This window comes from Micrasema longulum, unplaced genomic scaffold (assembly GCF_059751315.1).
Source record: "Micrasema longulum isolate JH-2025_06_02 unplaced genomic scaffold, ASM5975131v1 h1tg001635l, whole genome shotgun sequence".
Classification (NCBI taxonomy): Eukaryota; Metazoa; Arthropoda; class Insecta; order Trichoptera; family Brachycentridae; genus Micrasema; species Micrasema longulum.
Genome location: NW_028278815.1, coordinates 78944 through 98940, shown reverse-complemented (window position 1 = coordinate 98940; position 19997 = coordinate 78944). Strand labels below are relative to the sequence as shown.

At 33.2% G+C, this 19997-nt stretch overlaps 1 protein-coding gene across 6 annotated transcripts in view; it reads left to right on the top strand.

The window, feature by feature from the left end:
* LOC148274500 (uncharacterized) overlaps window positions 1–19997 on the top strand; it is a 29642-nt gene that overhangs the window by 997 nt on the left and 8648 nt on the right. For 2 of the 6 annotated variants that reach the window (XM_088237025.1, XM_088237027.1), the window contains exons 1-13: window positions 6–91; window positions 768–1585; window positions 3371–3563; window positions 4635–4837; window positions 6236–6426; window positions 7014–7211; window positions 10455–10729; window positions 12084–12291; window positions 12594–12720; window positions 12884–13103; window positions 15093–15230; window positions 16378–16476; window positions 19590–19797. In XM_088237025.1, coding sequence (XP_088093151.1) covers window positions 792–1585; window positions 3371–3563; window positions 4635–4837; window positions 6236–6426; window positions 7014–7211; window positions 10455–10729; window positions 12084–12291; window positions 12594–12720; window positions 12884–13103; window positions 15093–15230; window positions 16378–16476; window positions 19590–19797 — 2854 coding nt within the window. In that variant the 5' untranslated portion in view covers window positions 6–91; window positions 768–791. Of the gene's footprint in view, window positions 1–5; window positions 331–767; window positions 1586–3370; window positions 3564–4634; window positions 4838–6235; window positions 6427–7013; window positions 7233–10454; window positions 10730–12083; window positions 12292–12593; window positions 12721–12883; window positions 13104–15092; window positions 15231–16377; window positions 16477–19589; window positions 19798–19997 lie in introns of those variants that run through there. The other 4 variants (XM_088237022.1, XM_088237026.1, XM_088237024.1 and 1 more) reach the window with 3 other exon arrangements.

Genomic DNA, 19997 nt, shown 5'->3' with positions numbered 1-19997 from the left:
GTGATAATATCAATTTGAGATTTTGCGGGTTGTGGTTGACGTTCTGTTCGTTTCTGTTGATCTTGTTTTCTTTTATTCTTCAATGGCTGTGGTAATATAGCGTGTACTTGTGTATTATTGATTTTACATCCCGAAAAAATATATAGGTCACGACATAAATTTGTTTTTAAAAGTGTCTCGGTGATCATTTTTATATTTACTACGCATTAATGGTTGTAGTATTTGTGGTTTTGTTTTTAAGATCGCGATAATCGCCATTAGCCATTGTGGGTGACAGCCAAAAACGTGGTTTTCTCTATAATGTACTACTCATCTCAAATTACTCGCGCGGTATGATTCACCTGTAATTTCGTCTAATTTTAATATTTTTCCGAAGCTTAAAACTATTTGAAATTGCCATTTATGTTATTTTTGGCGGGAACGCGGCCATCGCGTAGTGCGTACAAGCTGTCATTTCCTTTGATGGCTTCGTTCAATCGCAGATATAAACGTTACATCGTCTTTCTGGCGAACTTTTTTTTAACAGTCACGGCCATTTCAAAATTAAAACTGATCTATTCGTATCCGTCTCGCACCGTCCGGTGATTTTTCTTCAAAAGAAATATGGAGAATTTTTTGACAACTTCGTAATTAATGGATACAATGTAATCCCTTCAAAATTCCGTATTATGTATTGGAAAAATATTTTTACCTTGTTGTTTATTTTTTTGAAGAGCGATTCGTTTGGTTATTTTTAGCGCGATATTAATGATAATTTTGTTTTTCAGATATTTTCATAGTTTAACCAGAAAATGGATGAACGTTATAGTGAAGTGTATAACGTTCAGTATAGAGACGATGGCAGTGTTTTGCCCCCATGTTGCATGGCGTGCTTGTGTTACGAGGGAGAGAGTCGCGCGAGGGCGCGAAGGCGGTGTAAGAGTGAAGGTCTGGAGCGCTCTCCCTATGACTCGACTCCGTGCCCCTTAGAATGGCAGAGAAATCGACAGTACAATAATACCTCTTCTTACTTTCCGCCGCGCACGGAGCCGCGCAAACTCCCCCAATGCCCCATGAAGACCCACTCAAAATCACCAATCAAAATACGAGAAACCAAAATCTGCTCCACTAATTCCCCCATCCGGCCCTCGCAAGACAACCTAGTACAATATGGCGCATGCAATATAAACGGGGACAGTTTGCGGTCAACCAAACACGCGTGTTCGAACATAGTTTGCAAAGAGAGCTATTACGGCAACCGCAATTACTGTTTCGACCAGCCTTATTCTAGAAACCCCCACACCAAATTTATCGAGAACGCTGAGCCCAGGTTATCCGAATCGGGAGAATGCAAGGACCCTCTGGTCCAGATTGTGGAGCCTCGTCCCCATTCTACAGACTTAGTCCAATATAATAAATCCCCGTTGAAGTCAATTCTCGTAAACAATTCTAGAAGAAGCGCTTCACCTAGTTACTTTAGAAAATCTCCGAAGGGTAAGCCGCCACCCGATTGGAGTGATATTAATGGAAGACTTACATCTGAAGGGAAACGCAGGGTCCGGGCCAGGAGTGAATCTGAGAAGATGTGCCTGGTGTCCAATGATAGGTGAGGCTGTTTTCCCTTTATTTGCACCTGGTGTTGCATACTTTCAATAGCTGATTAACACACCACTTACCACCACTACAACCATCGATTCTGGGCAAAAAGAAATATATTAATCGAGCTACTTATGCTTCTCGTATAGTAAGAATTTTAGTATGAAAGAACTCCTTAAAGAAACGAAATATTCTAAATTTGTTGCAACAGAGAAGGAAAACATTTTTGAGAAGGGAATATGGAAGTCTAGGCATTTACAGGATTTGTGACCTGTCATTTGCTGGTTTTTATTTATTTATTATTATACTATAGGAAAAATTCTCTGCCGCGTGGTGTAATGGTCAGCGCATTTGCCTACCATGCAAGAGGTCTCGGGTTCGATTCCCAATATGTTTGATATGAAATATTTATTTTAAAGGGTGTTTTCTCACTAGAATATTTCATAGTCCCTAGACTGGTACCTGAAGTGCACGACTGATCATCTTACTTACCTTCATATAACAATTTTTTTTATCAAGATACGCTGCGATTGGTGTACTAATTCAGTGCCCTATGTACCATTAGATGCAAAAATTGGATGATGATGGTAGTATGAAAAATTTTGTATGCAAAATTAATTAAAAATATCTTCTTCACTAGGGAAACCTGTTCTAAGGAGGACTGTACAGTAAGGTGGGCCGATTTTTTTTTTTCCGAATTTTGAAATGAAAGGGGTCCAAAAAGTTGCCTTTTGGATTACTCAGAATGCAAAAAATATTTTTAAAAAAAACTCAATACTACTTTTGGCCCTCAACCCAGAGCTTGAAGTTTTCGAAAAAGTCGATTTTTTGGAGTAAACCGGCTGTCATTATGTATTTAAGTAAGAAAATCAGTCTAATTAAATGTTATAATGTGCATTAAATCTTATTAAATAAGCATCTAAGGGCGTGAGTTGCACTTTGTTTTGTAATAAATGGGTAGCATTGTTTTAATAGGCCATTGTTTTCGTTAATATTAGCCAGGCGCTCTACGGAATTAGTTCCGCGGAGTGTAAACTTTTTCCATTTCGGTAGTTTTAAAGCGCGTTCGAATTTGTAATGTGATTAAGTTATTTCTTTACTAATACAAAATAATTTTATCAATATAGATAATTAACAAAATGTTCAGACATTGATAAACTTCAAACTTCGGTTGAGGGCCAAAAGTAGTAAGGAATATTTTTTTAAATAATTTTTATGTTCAATGTGATCCAAAATGCAACTTTTTAGACCCCTTTCACTTTGATGTCTAAAAAAATAAAAAACCTCATACATCATCGGCCCACTCTACTGTCAGTGTTTTAATTTAATTTTACATGTCACTTAAATATTAGTTTTTTCTTTATTTAGTTTGTATTTGAGCTGAGTTGTCGTGTTTGTTTAAGTGGCTACTTACACACCATGTAATATTTACCATTCTGCCTCTGTTTAAACATCCACACTACCTCGACTCTGCCATCTGTTGGCTTTTGTGATTGAACTAAATATTGTTATAGTTTAGGCAATGTCTAAAATAATTTTCCTCATTTTCTTTATTTTGTCGATTATGCTTGTCTCATCCTTTCACAATGCACAGATCTTGACATTTGTCATATCATACATAGTTTTACCACACATTCACTTAAGAGATAGCATTTCTACAGTATTCAGTCTTCTCTCATCCCTGTTTTTCCAATTCGCTTCCATTGTTAACTGTTAATTTTATCTCTTGTGACAAAAATATTGATGATCTGAATATACTGAAATAAATGATAAATTAATGAATATGGTTTTTCAGCTGTAAATATGGATCATGTTGTACATCGGTGCTTAAACGGCCCCGAGGAAAGTCTCCCCCCCCTCTATCTGTCCACCAATCTCAGTCAACCAAGAACATGGACAGGTGTTACTCCCTGTACAACTCCAACCACTGCTCTGATAACCTCAACATCAGATGTGCCCCGCTCGTAGAATGTCGTGACATTGGTGTGGTGAGTATCTTATATCTGCATACTTATCTTTTTAAAATAGAAAGATATATTTGTGAGTTATCACTTACATTAGAATCCCAACTGCAACATGTCTTGATCATTTGATTCATGAAAGCAAGGTAATTTATCTTACGCTTCAGATCCAGTCCAGGAAACGTGAAATGTCACAGTGAAAATCAAAGCTTTGAACCTTTCTGAGCCTAAGCGTGAGAAAAATCCGTGAGTTCCTGACCAACTAAAATGCTATAAATACAACTTTAAAAAAAAAAATTGTCATGTTAGTGTTTATAAAACTATTTCATAATACATATTTAGAGTTTTCTATGAAATTTATAAATTTTTTCATAAAATACTGTTGCGAGATGATGCTATATGACATCGCGGTCATCTCGCTGCTACATGTTGAATGACACTGATCTTAAGTCACGCACTCCGTTAGCGGGGAGTTGGGAGAGGGAATGCATGTAAAATCTAATACACAAAATCCAGATTTTTGTGATTATTGCTGGAAATAAGCTACCAAATATCAAAGATTATTAAACTGTAGAGCGATGAATCCCAATGTTTGCTGTTTGTACGGAGGAAACAAAGGCAAATGTGAATTATTATAAGAATTAGGTAGAAAAATTCTATTTCTCTAATTGAATCGGTCATTGCTGAAAATTATGATAATCCTGGCCAATTTAATGTCAAGTCTATCTTGACAAAGGAGTTGGTGTAAGAAATACAATGTCGAGCCTTACTCAATGTAGGAGTGATAATATTTTTTTCTTGTTTCAACATTTAATTTGTGGAAAAACATTTTTAATTTATTAAAAATAAAACATTTAGTGATTTTTTTATCACTTTTCATTTTATATTTACACCTGATGATGGGTAATTCAGAATGCCTTAAACTAGTATTGTTATTATATTAAACTCGTATGTGGTAAAATATTACTAAGTGTTTTATTTGAAATAAATCTAGGAGTGATAAGATTTAAAGCAAAAACATTAACACGAAAAGATAGTGTGCTAAAATTATTTACATTTTCCATTCTTGTTAATACTAATTTTCTTTATTTTTCACAGGGAGAATGGTCCGTTTTTGATGGGGTGACAGTTGCATCGTCATATAGAAATTCAACGTCATCAACGTTCAAGCCATCTTCATCCAAAAACCTGCCTTCCAAAGGCAAGCAACCTTCTGCAAAAGTTAAGTCCAAACTTCAGGCCATCAAGGCCAAGAAGGCCTCCATGGAAACCTGCTCTTCGGGGTCTGAATTAAGTGATGAGTAAGTTAAAAATACACATTTTAAACAACTAAGTTAGTGCTTCAAATATAATATTATGTAAATATCTTTGTTTGAAAATACACAAATCTTTTAGTATTCAGTTGATTTCAAGCTAACACATACGTAAAATAGCAACGGCTCTCTGATGCTCTTTAAACTATAATAATGTGCTTCTAGTGAAAGATAAGATTAGAAAATTCCAGCTGAGGCTCGGCAACCACAGAAATAGTTAGCAGCCTACTAGATGTAAATGGGGAGGTTAGACATCTTAATTGCTTTAGCCTTTTTTTTTTTTTTTTTGCCAAATAGACAAAAGCCTGTCAGTTTAAATTAAAGAGATGTCACCTGATGAATGATGATGAACGAAACTTTGGCTCGGCCGAAACCTGCGGTCTGGATGTGTCAGATTACATGCATTGGACAGGCATTGTCGGTTCTCCCCACACTTTTAATATTTTTTCAAGAAGAAAAGTTTTATTTTTTTTCGGAAGTATTACCTAATTATTTGAATGGACAACAATAGAATTAGAGATATTGGATTGTTATCCATTCTAATAATTAGTTATTGTATTGCCATTGTCAAAAAAAAAAACTAGACTGATTTTCTGATATTTTTAAATTTTATTTTATATGCTTACAATAGTTAGTAGTTCTAAGATCTTTCATATTTATATTTTTGTAATTCCTTTATTTATTTATTTTTTCCCACACAATAAAATAATGTGACCTCGCTGTGGACACTTAACAATATACTTATATTTATTGATTTGGTGTTTATTTTGTAGAACTCTATAGAACTTATAATATGAGAAATCAAACACTGATTTGAGTCTACTGAACACTTAATTTTATTTTTACATTTATAAAAACAATTTTTTTTCCGACAATCGTTTCGCCTTGTGAACGAATGTCATTTGAAAATGCCCTAACAAGGCGAAACAATTGTCAGGAAATTTTTTGTGTTTATATTTGTAAAAATAAAATTAAGAGTTCAATAGACTCAAATCAGTGTTTGATTTTATAAGTTTTGATATATTTATAATTGATAAGTTTCTATAGTATGAATTGAAAAACTGTTACATGTAAGTTATATGTAAGGCATAACAACAAACAAAAAAGCGACGATCGAATCAATAGATTCACTGACACAAAACATCTAATTATATCCATCTTTATCCCATCCTACTGTGTTTGAGTTATTTTTGCGGATATCAACCCTGCTGCTTCTCCGTTTTCTCTTCTGTTTTGATTTCCATGAATAGACAAAGTGAAATATTGTTAAAAATCTAAATTTAAACAAGAAAGCAAATAGCATGAAATTAGAGTGTACATAAATCGAGTCTGTAAAATGTAGGCCATTCATGATTGTATATAATTAATTATTGTCATTTTTCTTAGTGAGTTGAGTGACGCCGAAGATGCGATATCCAAGGCGTCCATGGACCGAGATTCCGACATCTCAGTGGAACCGGCCGACCATCAGGAGTGCCTCACTAGTGACTCTGGACCCAGCGTTTCTTCCGTCAGTGACTCAGCATCCCTTAATGGCCTTACTTCAGCTCTCACAGTTGGCACAGCTGTTTCACAAGGTAATATAACTATTTGCATAATAATTGGTGTAATTAAAAGAGGCTATATTTGTTTTTAATCGAAGTATTCTGAATTCCGACACACTTGTTTGTTTGATTTATAAATGAAGTTCTGTGAAGTATAGTAGATTACGAGGCGCACACTACATAATAGGCATTTAAGCAGTGCCTACTGTCTACTGTACTTTATTATTATCATTCTTTTCTTGATACGGTGTTTAGAAAGTGCTGATCTTCACCAATTTCGTTTAGTAATTCATTAATTTTTGTAATGTGTTCTTTCAGTGTAATTTTCAGTATACATTATAACTCCATAGGACTCGAGTCCTGTGTGGAGGTTAGGATGAAAAATATACTTAAATAATTAAATACAATTATAATATACAAAACAAGAACATAATTTGATTAATATGAAACAACAAACTCAAATAATTGAAAAATCCTCATATTATCGGCCTAACTTGCAAATCTCGTAAATCCCAATATTACCCTCTTCAAGGGAGAGTAAAAAACAGTTTTTACTTCAGTAGTGAATTGTATGCACCATTTTTACATTGTTGATTTAATCCCTGAACTGACGTTTGCAGAGAACGATTGGGTGGCGACGATGCTGCGGCCTTCGCTGTTCCCGCAGGTGCCGCCGTATGTGCGCTTTCGCGCACACGATGCGGCGGGCGTGCGTGCGCCGCCTGGTGTGGCGCGTCACCTGCGCTGGAAGCTGACCACTATCACTCCTGTGGTGGTGCGCCGGACGCTCGCCGCGTCCGGCTTCCGCCTGCTGCGAAGTGAGTGCGACACGCAGGGAGGTAAAGCACGCGCGCACTTCATCACTTGTTTGCTATATCACTAGATCTCGGCTAAACTTACACATTTCAAACTGAGAAATAAACCAAATGAGATTTTTTTGTATGGCAGTTGCATTCTTTTTTACCTTGCTTATAATGTACAAGGTTTATATTAAGAAGGAAAACTTTCATAAAGTTGGTATGTTTATAATATGTCAGGATCGATACAGACAAATATTCTTGTACTGCAAAACCAAGTTGTCGTCCCTTGGTAATACCGTGGAATCACGGATCGGAGGTACCGTTCTGCCACAACTTAATTTCCATTTTCTATCATTGATTTATTGATAGCATGTTGAAATGGCTCATAAATGTTAATATATGTGCAAATAAAAAAAATGCAGAGATTTTTTTTAAAGATTTTTGAAAAAATGCTTCCAAAAGCTCTGCACCCACCGCCATAGAAACAACATTAGCTATTATTGTCCCTTTTTCCTTCTGTGTCGAAAGATTATACATATTTTCGGTTTTCTTTTGTGCAGAATCGAACAAAAATAAATACTTGATAGAGCTTCTATTTTATCTTTTAGTTTGAAATGTGAAAATTTGCCATATTTAAAACAATATTGAGATTGAATTCACAGTGCTGTTTTACAAATACAATAAGTTTTTATAATTATTTGGTACCCTGTGTGCTTATATTACAGTACCTACAATTTTAGGGTAAAAAATGGGACCCATTGTTATAATATGGGTTGTCTTGTATTCTTCTTATACAGGAGTCGGCCAAAATGATGACTAAAAAATTGAACATACATACTTTTAAATACATGACAGTCAGTCATTATCAAAGGCTCAAATGAAATAATCATGTAAAATGCTAATTTACTAGTAGTTCTCTTTTTTTATAAAAAAATATTTTTTGAAATTGACTTCTGTAAAGCAAATTCATATAATATGTTTATTCTCATAAACAATATTCCATAAAATACCCAACTAAAATGTGTCTTGTAAAAACTCATATTTATCTTTATTGAATTTGAAGATTATTAGCAAACACTTTTCTAGAATGGGCCTTCCAAAAACAACATTTATTTTTCAATGTCAATCTGATTAAGGGAAAAAAAACTAATTTATTTCGGGGCAAGTGAATTCAATACCAATATTATATAAATGATTTGTGGGGACTTGAAATTTAACCTATTTATCGAAAATATAAAACACTCGTTTTTTGTCAAATTATTAATTAAATTATACTATGAAGTAATAGTTTTTTTTCTGCAAATTTCTTTTGGAATTATATTTTATACTTTATATGAAAACTTGAGTATCAAAGTTTATGAAACTTGAGTATCAAAATATGATTAAATTAACTGCATTGTAGGTTGGTCTAAAATACAATTAAAAATAATCTAATCACTTCATTCACAGTAATTGAATATGCTGTTTATTGTATTAAAGATAGCAGAATTATTTCTGTTCGTATTTTAAATGACATACAATATCCAATTGTTTTATGTACAAACAAATTGAAACATGTACATATCCGTAAATCAAAATCAGTATTATATGCTTCTTCAAATCCCTACTTTTACTTTCTTGTGCATAATTTTTTAATTTAATCACCTACACAGCACAATTTCAAAGGCGCTAATCGAAACAATTTATAATAAAATTGGAATGCTTCAGAAATTTTTAATAGAAGGTTTTTGTATCCTTTCATAATATATATATATCTATCTATGTATACGTTATTATTTATTTATATCCTATAGTGTTTTAAATAATTTCAAGTTTCCTTTTTTTGCATAAATCTGATGTATGGAATGAACAAAATTATTTTTCATTTGATAAGCTAATTCGTTCACCATCCATTGTTCTTTTTATCTATTTTTGTGTATACCTATTTAGTAATATTTTGGTTAGTTACGTAGTGTATAATCTTAGTGAGTAAACATCTTTTAATTGATTAGATTTCTCTTTCTTTGTGACAAGAACTTTGTTAAACTTCACATGTTTCAGATGCTTAATAGATCGATTGAGTTTAATGTGTTTCATTTTAGATTTTATTGTATTATGTTCATTTTTACACCTGATAAATCATTTAATGTGATTGAATGAATTGTTTTTCACGTGCTTTATGCTTTTGTTGTTCGTAAATTAGTTCACCTTTTAAGTATTTTTTGCACATTGTTTTCACTATAAATTTTATAAACCGAATTTTTGATAGAAATCATGATTGAAATAAAAAAATAATGTTAACAATCTCAGTTTGTTTTGGAACTTAGTTCAGTATCTGTTCAAGAATGCAGTTAACATTTTACCTATCGAATTTACTAATGGTGGTCACGCTGTATATTCCTATTTTATTCCCTCGTGTGTTATGAAGATTGTTCATTATGTGAAGGTAAGGTGATTAGTCTTACCTTTCAGATGTCTGCAGTTTTTAAATACGAAACTCTTCTACGTACAGAAACTGCAAAATTCTTTCCATCTACAAACTAATGCAGAAAAACCTAATTTTTACGTTCCTCATTTTTTATTTTCTCGCTTTTTACGACAAAATGTTAAGATCATTTTTTTTTCATACATTCTCATCAAAATAATCCCCCCCCCCCTCAATTTACGTTTATTACGTTTCCTTCTCCCGGGTTTACATTGAAAAAATTTCAAAACTCGTATGAGTTTCAAATGATGTGTCAAAAAAAGCCGAGTCGCGCGCTGCCGCATGTGCTCAAACCGGAGAATAAAAGCAGGTAAACGAATAAACTAAATCCAAAGTAATCGACCCTTGTGTTTTTTTTTGTGTAGCCCAGCTGCCTTGGTACTTAGTTAGTCCCCCATTTGGATTTTATAACTTAGGTTCTTATTTCGAACATTATGTTTATAAAAGATTGAAGAGTTTTTGCTCAACTGTTGACAATATTTTTGTTTGGTATGTCCGAGAAGAAGCTCTTTATAAAAGTGAATAAATGTATGGAGAAAACCACAAACTAAAATGTCAACTAATGTTTCCTCATTATATCCAAGATCTCACTATTTCCGCGATCGTTATAACCAAGTTCGGCCGCATAATAAAATAACTAAGAAGAAAAATAACTCCTAATATTCAACAAAAGTATTGATATATATTTTTCTTAATTTTCTTATTGTCTCTTCTTCGCTTCTGATGTGTTTAATTTAAGAAAACAATGAAGTTATGCGAATAGTATAAACTTAGTGAGATTTAATTTCCTTCACCAGAATCAATCGAGTGGATGGGAACTTGGGGCAAACACATGAAGTCAATATGCTTCAAAACCCTGAAGGATTCTCAAAAGATGAACCACTTTCCCGGCACCTTTCAAATCGGTCGCAAGGATCGTCTCTGGAGAAATCTACAGAAACTCATGTCCAAGTTTGGCATCCGGGAGTTTGGCCTGATGCCTAAGACTTATGTACTGCCCCACGATTTGAAAGCCCTCAAACACGATTGGGAAAAATATGCCGCTCAGAATGAAAAGTGGATCATCAAACCGGTGAGTTGTTTTTTTTTTTTACTCTTATTTGAAAAAAGATCTTCTAATTTGTTGTTAGAAAATATTTGTCAGAGGAATTTACAATCAAATACTCTATCCATTAGACACATGAAACTTTATTTACTTTAATTTCATCCTTCTGCTCCCAGTTTCACTTCCACACCTAAGTTCAGTACTTTAATTTCTTTATTCATCACCAGTCTAGCATTTATTATCCAAATTAATATATATATATATTGCTAGCCTAAAGCAACAGTGAGATATCCCTGAAGAACTTATTCTCAGATAATTGGACTTTGAGATGTGCGAAGGGTCTGACGGAATTTAATTATTTAAAGTAGATTATGAATACTTTATTTTCACATAGGTTAACTTTCTAACTTCAATATTTTATTATTTGAAAACATTAATTTATTTAGGTTATTAACATATCTGCATGTGTATCTCAAAATCGGAAATTTCAGATTTATCTCATTGTTGCTTTGGGCTAGTGAAATATACACCATATTATTATTGATAGTTTTGCGAAAATCAGACATATGTATTGAATTGGTTTCTTGTAATTTTTTATTTATTTTATAGAATTACATATCTCACTTTTTAATATAATTCTTTGTTGTTAATAATGGTGTCAATTCGTAAAACAAATTAGATTATACATATATAAATTCCAGTACCCATTATATTATGTTGTTATCAGTGGATTTCCACAGTTGTTAATAAATTGTAATTATGAAAATATTCTAGCATATTATCACAAAACAATACATAACACAATATAAAACAATATGAGAAGTGAATATTTAAAAGCTTCACATATTTACTATTCCATATCAGGCCCGCAACTACAAATGTATGCAGAAATGTTCCTGAATATATTTTCCATATGCGAAATTAACAATGTTATTCTATAATATTTTACTCAAATTTAATAAATAGTTGTGGCAAAATGATCATTATACCACTGTTATCTCTGAAAACATTTCAAACTAGATGGCACTTGTGGGGCCCATTTTAAATTAGGGCCATGTTTTTGCAAATTAACGTTAGTTTACTTATGGCGTGGATGTGTTGTTTGTAACTGACTGCTCTCCTGTAAAAATGAGTTGTGCCACTATTATTGTGACGAAATATGTCCTCTTTTGTGGCCCTTTTTAATGCACTTATGTTTCCAATGCTAATCTCCCTAGGTGATTCTAGGGATAGCAATAGGAAATGATCGTTTGCATTATTCAATTTATCATTTCTAACTTGCCTCGAGTGATAAATCTTTTGTACTCTAATCTTGAATGGTAACAAAATATTGTTTTAATGAAAAATGCATGTAGATGAAATGACAACATTTTGTTTTCAGCCTGCATCAGCCAGAGGTACTGGTATAAAGGTGGTCTCCCGCTGGACTCAGATCCCCAAGCGTCGTCCTGTCGTAGTACAGCGCTATATATCTCGCCCGCTTCTCATTGACGGCAGTAAATTCGACATGCGCCTTTATGTACTGGTCACCTCTGTACACCCTCTTCGAATATATCTATATCCTGATGGACTTGCTAGATTCGCCTCTGGTAAGTCGAAGTAGATTTTCATTCGTCAATGTCAAGATTTCTATTTATTTTCATTGCAGTTATGTTCTTTCTATCATTCTTATAGGTATATATTTTTTTTAGTGTGATCATTTATATCATAAAAAATAGCTTATCTGAGATAGGTTGTGGTCCTGTGACTAGTGCTGTTGACTCGGGATCAGAAGGTTCGAGGTTCAAACCTCGTTCTAATTCAACTCGTTTTCCGTTTACTTAGTTTTTATTTTTTTGTTTTATTGGTTGTTTTATCCCAGGTGTTGTATTTTGTTTTATTTTACTTTCAGTAAAATACAGTGACGAAAATAATAGTTTGCACGATCGTTACATGCACCTCACCAATTATTCTATCAACCGACTGTCCAAGAGTTACACACATAATCAAGATGCCGAGGCGTGCCAAGGACACAAATGGTAGGAGCTTCAATCATTACATTTTTATTCAGTCATTTTATTAACATGATAGGATCGATACATTGGTGTTTTTAAAACATTGATGCGTTGTTGAAAATATAAATATAATTTAATTATATAAATGTTTTTTTTTTAAATGCTGATGAACATTATTGTATTTTAGGACACTTCATGCTCTCCTAAGCTACTTGCGAAAGGAGAAGGGCATTGATACAGATAAGTTGTGGAATTCCATGAAGGATCTAGTGATAAAGACAATAATAAGTGGAGAATCCAGCATCACTTGCCTAACTAAATCCAATCTAGGATCGCGCTTCAACTGCTATGAGCTGTTTGGAATAGATGTATTATTAGATGAAAACTTAAAACCTTGGCTGTTAGAGGTACGTCTATTTTTTATACAAGGGTCGTTTATACTCATAAAGATTTGCTTTCGACCTTATGTGATATTGATTTGCGAGTGCGGATTATAATGATTAACACTGATTAGATTTGAAATATTTATTACTAGAAATTACACACTATATCACTATATAATTTATCAAAAGAAATTCGCGATATACTCAAAACTGGTCAAGGGCATAAAAAAGTCAATAAGATATTGTATTAAATAGAATATTACAACTAGAATTATCTTCTTTTTTTCCAAAAAAGAGAATACAATTATATAAAAAAAGGTTTCAACTAAAGTATTTAGAATATTTTATTTTTTTAAGTATTACCAAAGGCATAATTTTAAGTAGAAATAAAGGAAAACGTCACAAAAATGTATGTGATTTAAAATGCTTGTATTTCTTTTCAAAAACAAAAAAAAAAAATTGGCCGCGGCCACTTTCACGCTCAATTTATTATCTTTAAATTGTTGCAACAAATTTTAGTTCAAGACTTAGTTTAGTCTAAATTTGAAATAGCGTAATCTGCCGGTCTAAAAGTAATTATATTTTAGTTACATAAAACTTTTAAGTATATTTTTTAATAAAAATACCTTCAAAAATTATTGTTTTTATCTAATTTATTTGTTTTTAATTTTTTTATTATTGAAAAAAAACATTAGTTTTAAAATGGCAAAATTGTATGATTTCCTTATTTTGCGTTCGTTTTACCAGAATACAGCCTTAAGATACGCTGCAATTAAAGTATAATAGGTTGGGGGAAAAAGTAATTTCATATTTTTCGCTTTATTTCAATGCTTTATAAGAAGTGTTACAATCATTCGATATATGTCAAATATGCGCCGTTCTGTTTGATAACTTGTTGCCAATGAGTATCCAACTTCCTAATGCCCCTCTCGTAGAAGTCCTTGTCCCTATTAGCAAAAAACTCAGACATCCAATTTTCACAGGCTTCTGAGGCTATATTTGTACCCCCAAGCTCGTTGGCTATAGACAGGAACATGTGGTAGTCACTTGGTGCCAGGTCCAGACTATAGGGTGGATGCATAAGACTTCGCATCCGAGCTCCTAGAGCTTCTGGCGTGTCATCAAAGAAGTGTGCGGCCTGGCGTCCTGATGAAACACAATTCCTATTCGAATTGAGCGTTTGGCCATAGAAAGCTGCTCATAGAGTATTCCTTGCTAATCCCACCAAACACAAAGCAACACCTTCCCGGTTGTCAGTCCTGACTTGGCCACAGTCTGGGCTGCTTCGTTGGCTTTTGACCACGATCTCTGTCGCTTGACATTGTCATAAGTGACCCATTTTTCATCACCAGTCGCCATCCGCTTCAGAAATGGGTCGATTTTTTTGCGATTCAGCAGCGATTCGCTGATGGAAATTCGGTCCATGAGGTTTTTTGCGTCAGCTCGTGTGGCACCCAAACATTGAGATTTTTTTTAAATCTAGCTTTCTGCAAATGGTTTTAAGATCGATATTCAGCTCCTGGACAATGCTAACAACTGCTGACATGACGGTCTATTTTGATATTTTCCATGATTTTATTGACATTTTAGACAACAGGCCTGTCAGAGCATTGTGCATCATTCACCTACACTACACCAGAACGAAAACATCGCAAATATTTTTGGTTGCTTTCAACGCGTTTTTCCCTTTCAGGTAATAAAAATGTAAAATATGGAAAATTTATTTCTTTGAGACCTCCGTACTCGATGCACTATAGTTCACGACTGAACTGACCAAGCACAATACTGTCAAAGAAGCGTTTGTAGTAAACAATTACACCTTTACAATGCGGTATTGTATGATCCGATGTGACTGATAATGAATGAGATATACTTAGTTGAAAAAAAATGGGTTTGAAATACGAAATTACTTTTCCCTCAACCATATATATGCACCACTGGGTGCAGATAGAGAAATGACGATACGCGTGATGTTGTATTTTATGAATAAATCTCTTGTCCATTTGATTTCAGGTCAACATATCTCCCAGTTTACACAGTGCCTCCCCCTTGGACTTACACGTCAAGGGACCTTTAGTTTCTACATTACTCAATATGGCGCAGTTCCATATTCCGGATAAAGTCAATGTTGAAGGTCTTGCAAAAGATAAGGTAACATATCTTCTGTTTAAATAAATATATTATATTATTAATATTTAAAGCGTTAAATGTAACTATGACTGAATGTAAGATTGTAGTAAATGGAGATAGTTTGAAACAGGTCGAAGAATTTGTATATCTGGGTAGTATGTTTACTAGAGATGGAAATATGGACAAGGATATTGAAAGGAGGGTTAGTGCCGGTAACAGAGTTAATGGTGTCTTAAAGTCTGTCGTAGCAAATAAGTGTCTATCGCAAGAGGCTAAATTAGCAGTTCATAATGGAGTTCTGGTACCAACCCTAATGTATGGAAGCGAAGCATGGAGTTGGAAAAAAAGGGACGAAAGTAGACTGAATGCTGTTGAAATGCGATCCCTCAGGTGAATGTGCGGAAAAACAATGTATGATAGGTGCCCTAATGTCGAAATTAGAGCAGAATGCAAGGCTGAGTTAAGCATTATCGACAAAATTAAGAAAGGTCTTTTGCGATGGTTCGGTCATGTGGAGCGAATGAATGATGAAAGAACGGCTAAAAAGATTTATGATGCGAATGTGTCTGGTTGTAGAAGTCGAGGAAGGCCGAGAAAGACATGGCATGATCAAGTACAACAAATTCTTGAAAGTGGTCATGTGAAAAGTCGGAATAATCGACGTGCGTGCATGAGAAGATGTATGAATGTGAAGGAAGCAAAGGAAGTGTGCCAGGACAGAGTGGTGTGGCGTTCTATCCTCTCTGCCTACCCCTCTGGGGAAATGGCGTGATGGTTAGTTAGTTAGTTAAAGCGTTAAATTTGTGGTCAAAAATTTTACTAAATGTTATTAAATATTTGTATATAACCACTTACCGACTTTTCTATGTCTACCGGTTTCGAGACATACCCGTCTCTTCGTCAGGACACCGATCAGACCAACTTGCAAAACCCACTATACACCTTCAGGGTTGCTTATTAAAATGCATGTCATGTTGGTTTTATATTTCTGTGCGACAACTATGTCGAAGGTGTATAGTGGGTTTTGCTTGTTGATTTGGGTCCTGACGAAGAGACAGGTACGTCTCGAAACCGGTAGACAAATCGGTAAGTGGTTAAATACAAATATTTAATAACATTTAGTAAAATATATTATAATTTTAAATGCCAACATGTCTTTTTTTTATAGGGTCCTTTCTTACATGACAAACGCCTATACACGGTACATTTATCCAAAGACGAAAAACTGAAGCATTCATATTTCACGGAGTTGGATAACAGAATGGATGTGAGTATTAAATATTTCATTTTGCTTTACAGATATTTACCCCTAATAAAGCAAATAATATTGTCAGGTTTTTGTGTTTTAATTCCTGGCAATCTTCTCTATGGCATCTATTTTTGTCCGCTAGGTTGCAATAAGGAGAAATTCAAAATATACAAATTCTTCAAAATAAGGCAAAGAGGATTATACTAAAAAAATATAAATATTCTAATGTAGAAAGAATGCACAAAGAAATTGGCATGCTCGCAGTAAAGCAACAAATTAAATTTAATGTGGCATTTTTTATACATAAAAGAATTAAGGGGATTAATAAAATAAAAACAATAATAAAATTTAACCAACAATGTCATACATATGAAACAAGGGGTAAAAAAAAGATAAGATTACCAATGAGGAAAAAAACAGAATCTCAAAACTCATTGTAAAAGGGATTGAAGCTGTACAATGAGTTACCTGAAGAAATAGAAAAAATTGAAATATGTAAAATTAATGAGTAATTTTGATAAAAAAATTGTAAAATTATTAAAAGTTTATATTAGTTCTTAAAATGTTATGAACTAACTTAATAAAGCATAAATAAATAAATAATATGTAATCCTGCCTAAAATGGCATTCACATTTAACAGTTCGACTCTCATGAGTATCAGATGACAACTGGCCTGTGATCTTAGTGTTTAACTCTTAAAAGACTGTGCTGAATAATCCCTTTGCAGCCGGTGGTGTAACACAATGTGACCACAAGCATAAGTCGAGATATTTTGAAATGTAAGCTAAAATACCAAATTATTTACAATGGTATGTGTTAAAAATGATCTTTATTCAAAGATGTTACATAAAAAATATAAAATTAAAGCATATTTATGCAAAATAAATTTAGAAATTGTGTTCATTCCTTTTAAAACCCCGCCAGCAAGCGCTACCGCCCGCGTCTGGTTGTCGACTGAATTCCGAATTACACTTACGACTGAATTTAGCGGAAATAGATCAACCGGGAGACTAGAAAGTATGCTATGCTAATACAACTCTTATTTGAATGCAAAAAAGAATATCAAATTTTTATTGCAAATAAATACTAGATTTTATTTGAATAAATAAAAACGCTGTTAAAACATATTCTTAGAATAATATTGAAATAAAACCTAAAAAAATAGCAAAAAAAACTTGTAAGAAATAAAATAATAGTACGTAATACGTGATATAATCAAATCATAATTAAACATACACGAAAATGACAACGTAAACACGTTTTTTAAAACTAGTTACGAACAAATTTTTTGAACACTTTAAATGAAATAACTTTGCACACTTCCTTGGGTACACTTCCACTTATTTGTTTGACCAATTAGCGCTTTTATCCTCTAATGGACATCTTCAGACTGGCGAATATTATACAATGTAAGGATGATTTATAGAAATCAAAATATTATCTTAAGTGTGGAAATGAGTGGAAGTGTACCAAGTATTTTTGATTAATAACTTATATGTAAATGTATGTAAATATTACATCATTACAATGAAATTCCATCAAGAATTGTCAAAAAATAATTTAAATCAGATAAATTGTGAATAAATTGTAGAAACATTTCGGGAACACGGTGTGTTAAATACAGCGTCAGCTCAGTATACTACAAAAAACTTCACGCGACTGATGTGTTCTCTGTCCCACAAGTGTTATAATTCTGTATCGTGCTCTTTCGGTATTGTTTTCTCGGTCACTCAAGCTCCGCCCCTAACGAATAGTGTCCTTGTCGGTCTTCTGATATGCTATATTCTCGTGCTCTTTCTTATAAAATTTAATAAACCACTTATAATACTGGCATCTCTTTCGTTTGTTTTAATTTATTTTACAAAATGAAGAAATTGTTTTTTATAGAAAAAGCCCGTGCATTTTTTATAAAAATGTTTCCTTTTTCTGGTGTAAAAAAGTCCATATAAGGATTACAAAAAATATTAGTTGGTTATTTAAAAAAATAAGAGAGTTATTAAATGTTTTTTACCCGAGGTAGACATCCGTTACCGCATAGCCACACATGAGTTAAATTGATGTATTTTTTCGTTTAAAACGAGGCTTGCACAGAGCATGCATAATTTATAGGCCCAAAAATGTTTAATTCTTTTTTTACTGATAATATTTCATTGATTCCAAACTTTCCAAATTTTCCTTCTTTTCAAAAACACGCACTATCCTATCACTATCACTAAAGATATGTACTCTGTTTTTCTATGATATATTTTGTTGCCCTTTAATAATAATAATAATAATAATAATAAGGAATATTTTTATGTCTTCTTTTTTATATTATTTTATTTCCTTTTTTAATTACTTTTAAAAAATTACCATATAATCTTTTTCAGAATATTTTATTTTCTCTTATGTTACACAAAAATATTATAACTGTCCATTATTTATTATAGGAGCAAAAATTCATTAACATTTTCTTGTATACTCACGAACTGCCCATGTCTTTGTGGGATTTTCTGTTTATTATTTTTACTATTAATATGTATTTCATTGCTATGTAAATATGCTTTATTTTTTGAATACTCTGTTTTACCTCCTATGTATATTGTAAAAAACAAAAAAATAAAAATAAAAAAATATAAAGAATTGTTCTATTTTATTTAATAAAATGGATTTTGGCAATTGGTATTTATATCCCTCACTGACTGCAGTGATTACTTAACTATAAGAATAAAAAAACAACAATTTTGCAATAATTCTCTTATATCAAATATTTTTTACATCTGCCAGATTTAATTCTAGTTTCAGAGGGTTAAAAATCTATTTTTTATTTTACCTGCTTTACAATTAGGGTCTTCACTTAATTAACTGACGTTGCCGCGACTCGCCCCCACGAGGAAGCGCACTGGTCAATGTCCGTGTACACGCTTGCTAGCATCCTCACATGAACTTTAATACTGTTGCGCTGCCGCTTAATTCGTCGCTCCGTGCGCGACATGAGTGTCCCTCCCTTCATGCGCCCCAATTATTCACCGTGTATCTTCAACCATTATTACCATGATTGAAAATTCATGCTTTGATTTTTGTATAATAACTTCTATTTTTTATTTTTACTGCTGAAACCTTTTTTTAAAATTGATTTATTCATTTACAGTACGTAGACGACATTCTAGAGAATCTGACTCCTGACGACGTCCGTCACCTGATCCAGGCAGAAGATGAATTTACCCAAAGGAACAATTTAGAAAGAATATTCCCCACTGCAGATACTCATCATTATTTGGACTTTTTCGCCGGGCCAAGATATTATAACCGCCTCTTTGATGCATGGGAACATAAATACGCCAATAATAGGAAAGCTGGTATGTTAGAATTTATAATTTTTAAGAATGTTTCATACAGTAAAACCGTTACATCAATCATTTTTATTTTGTGTTTTGTAAATACAGTAAAACCCCACTGGCTATTCCAAATTTGTGGATTTAAGTATCACTCTTCACAACAACAACAACAAACCATCATGCCGTTTCTCCGTAGGGGTAGGCAGAGAGGATAGAACGCC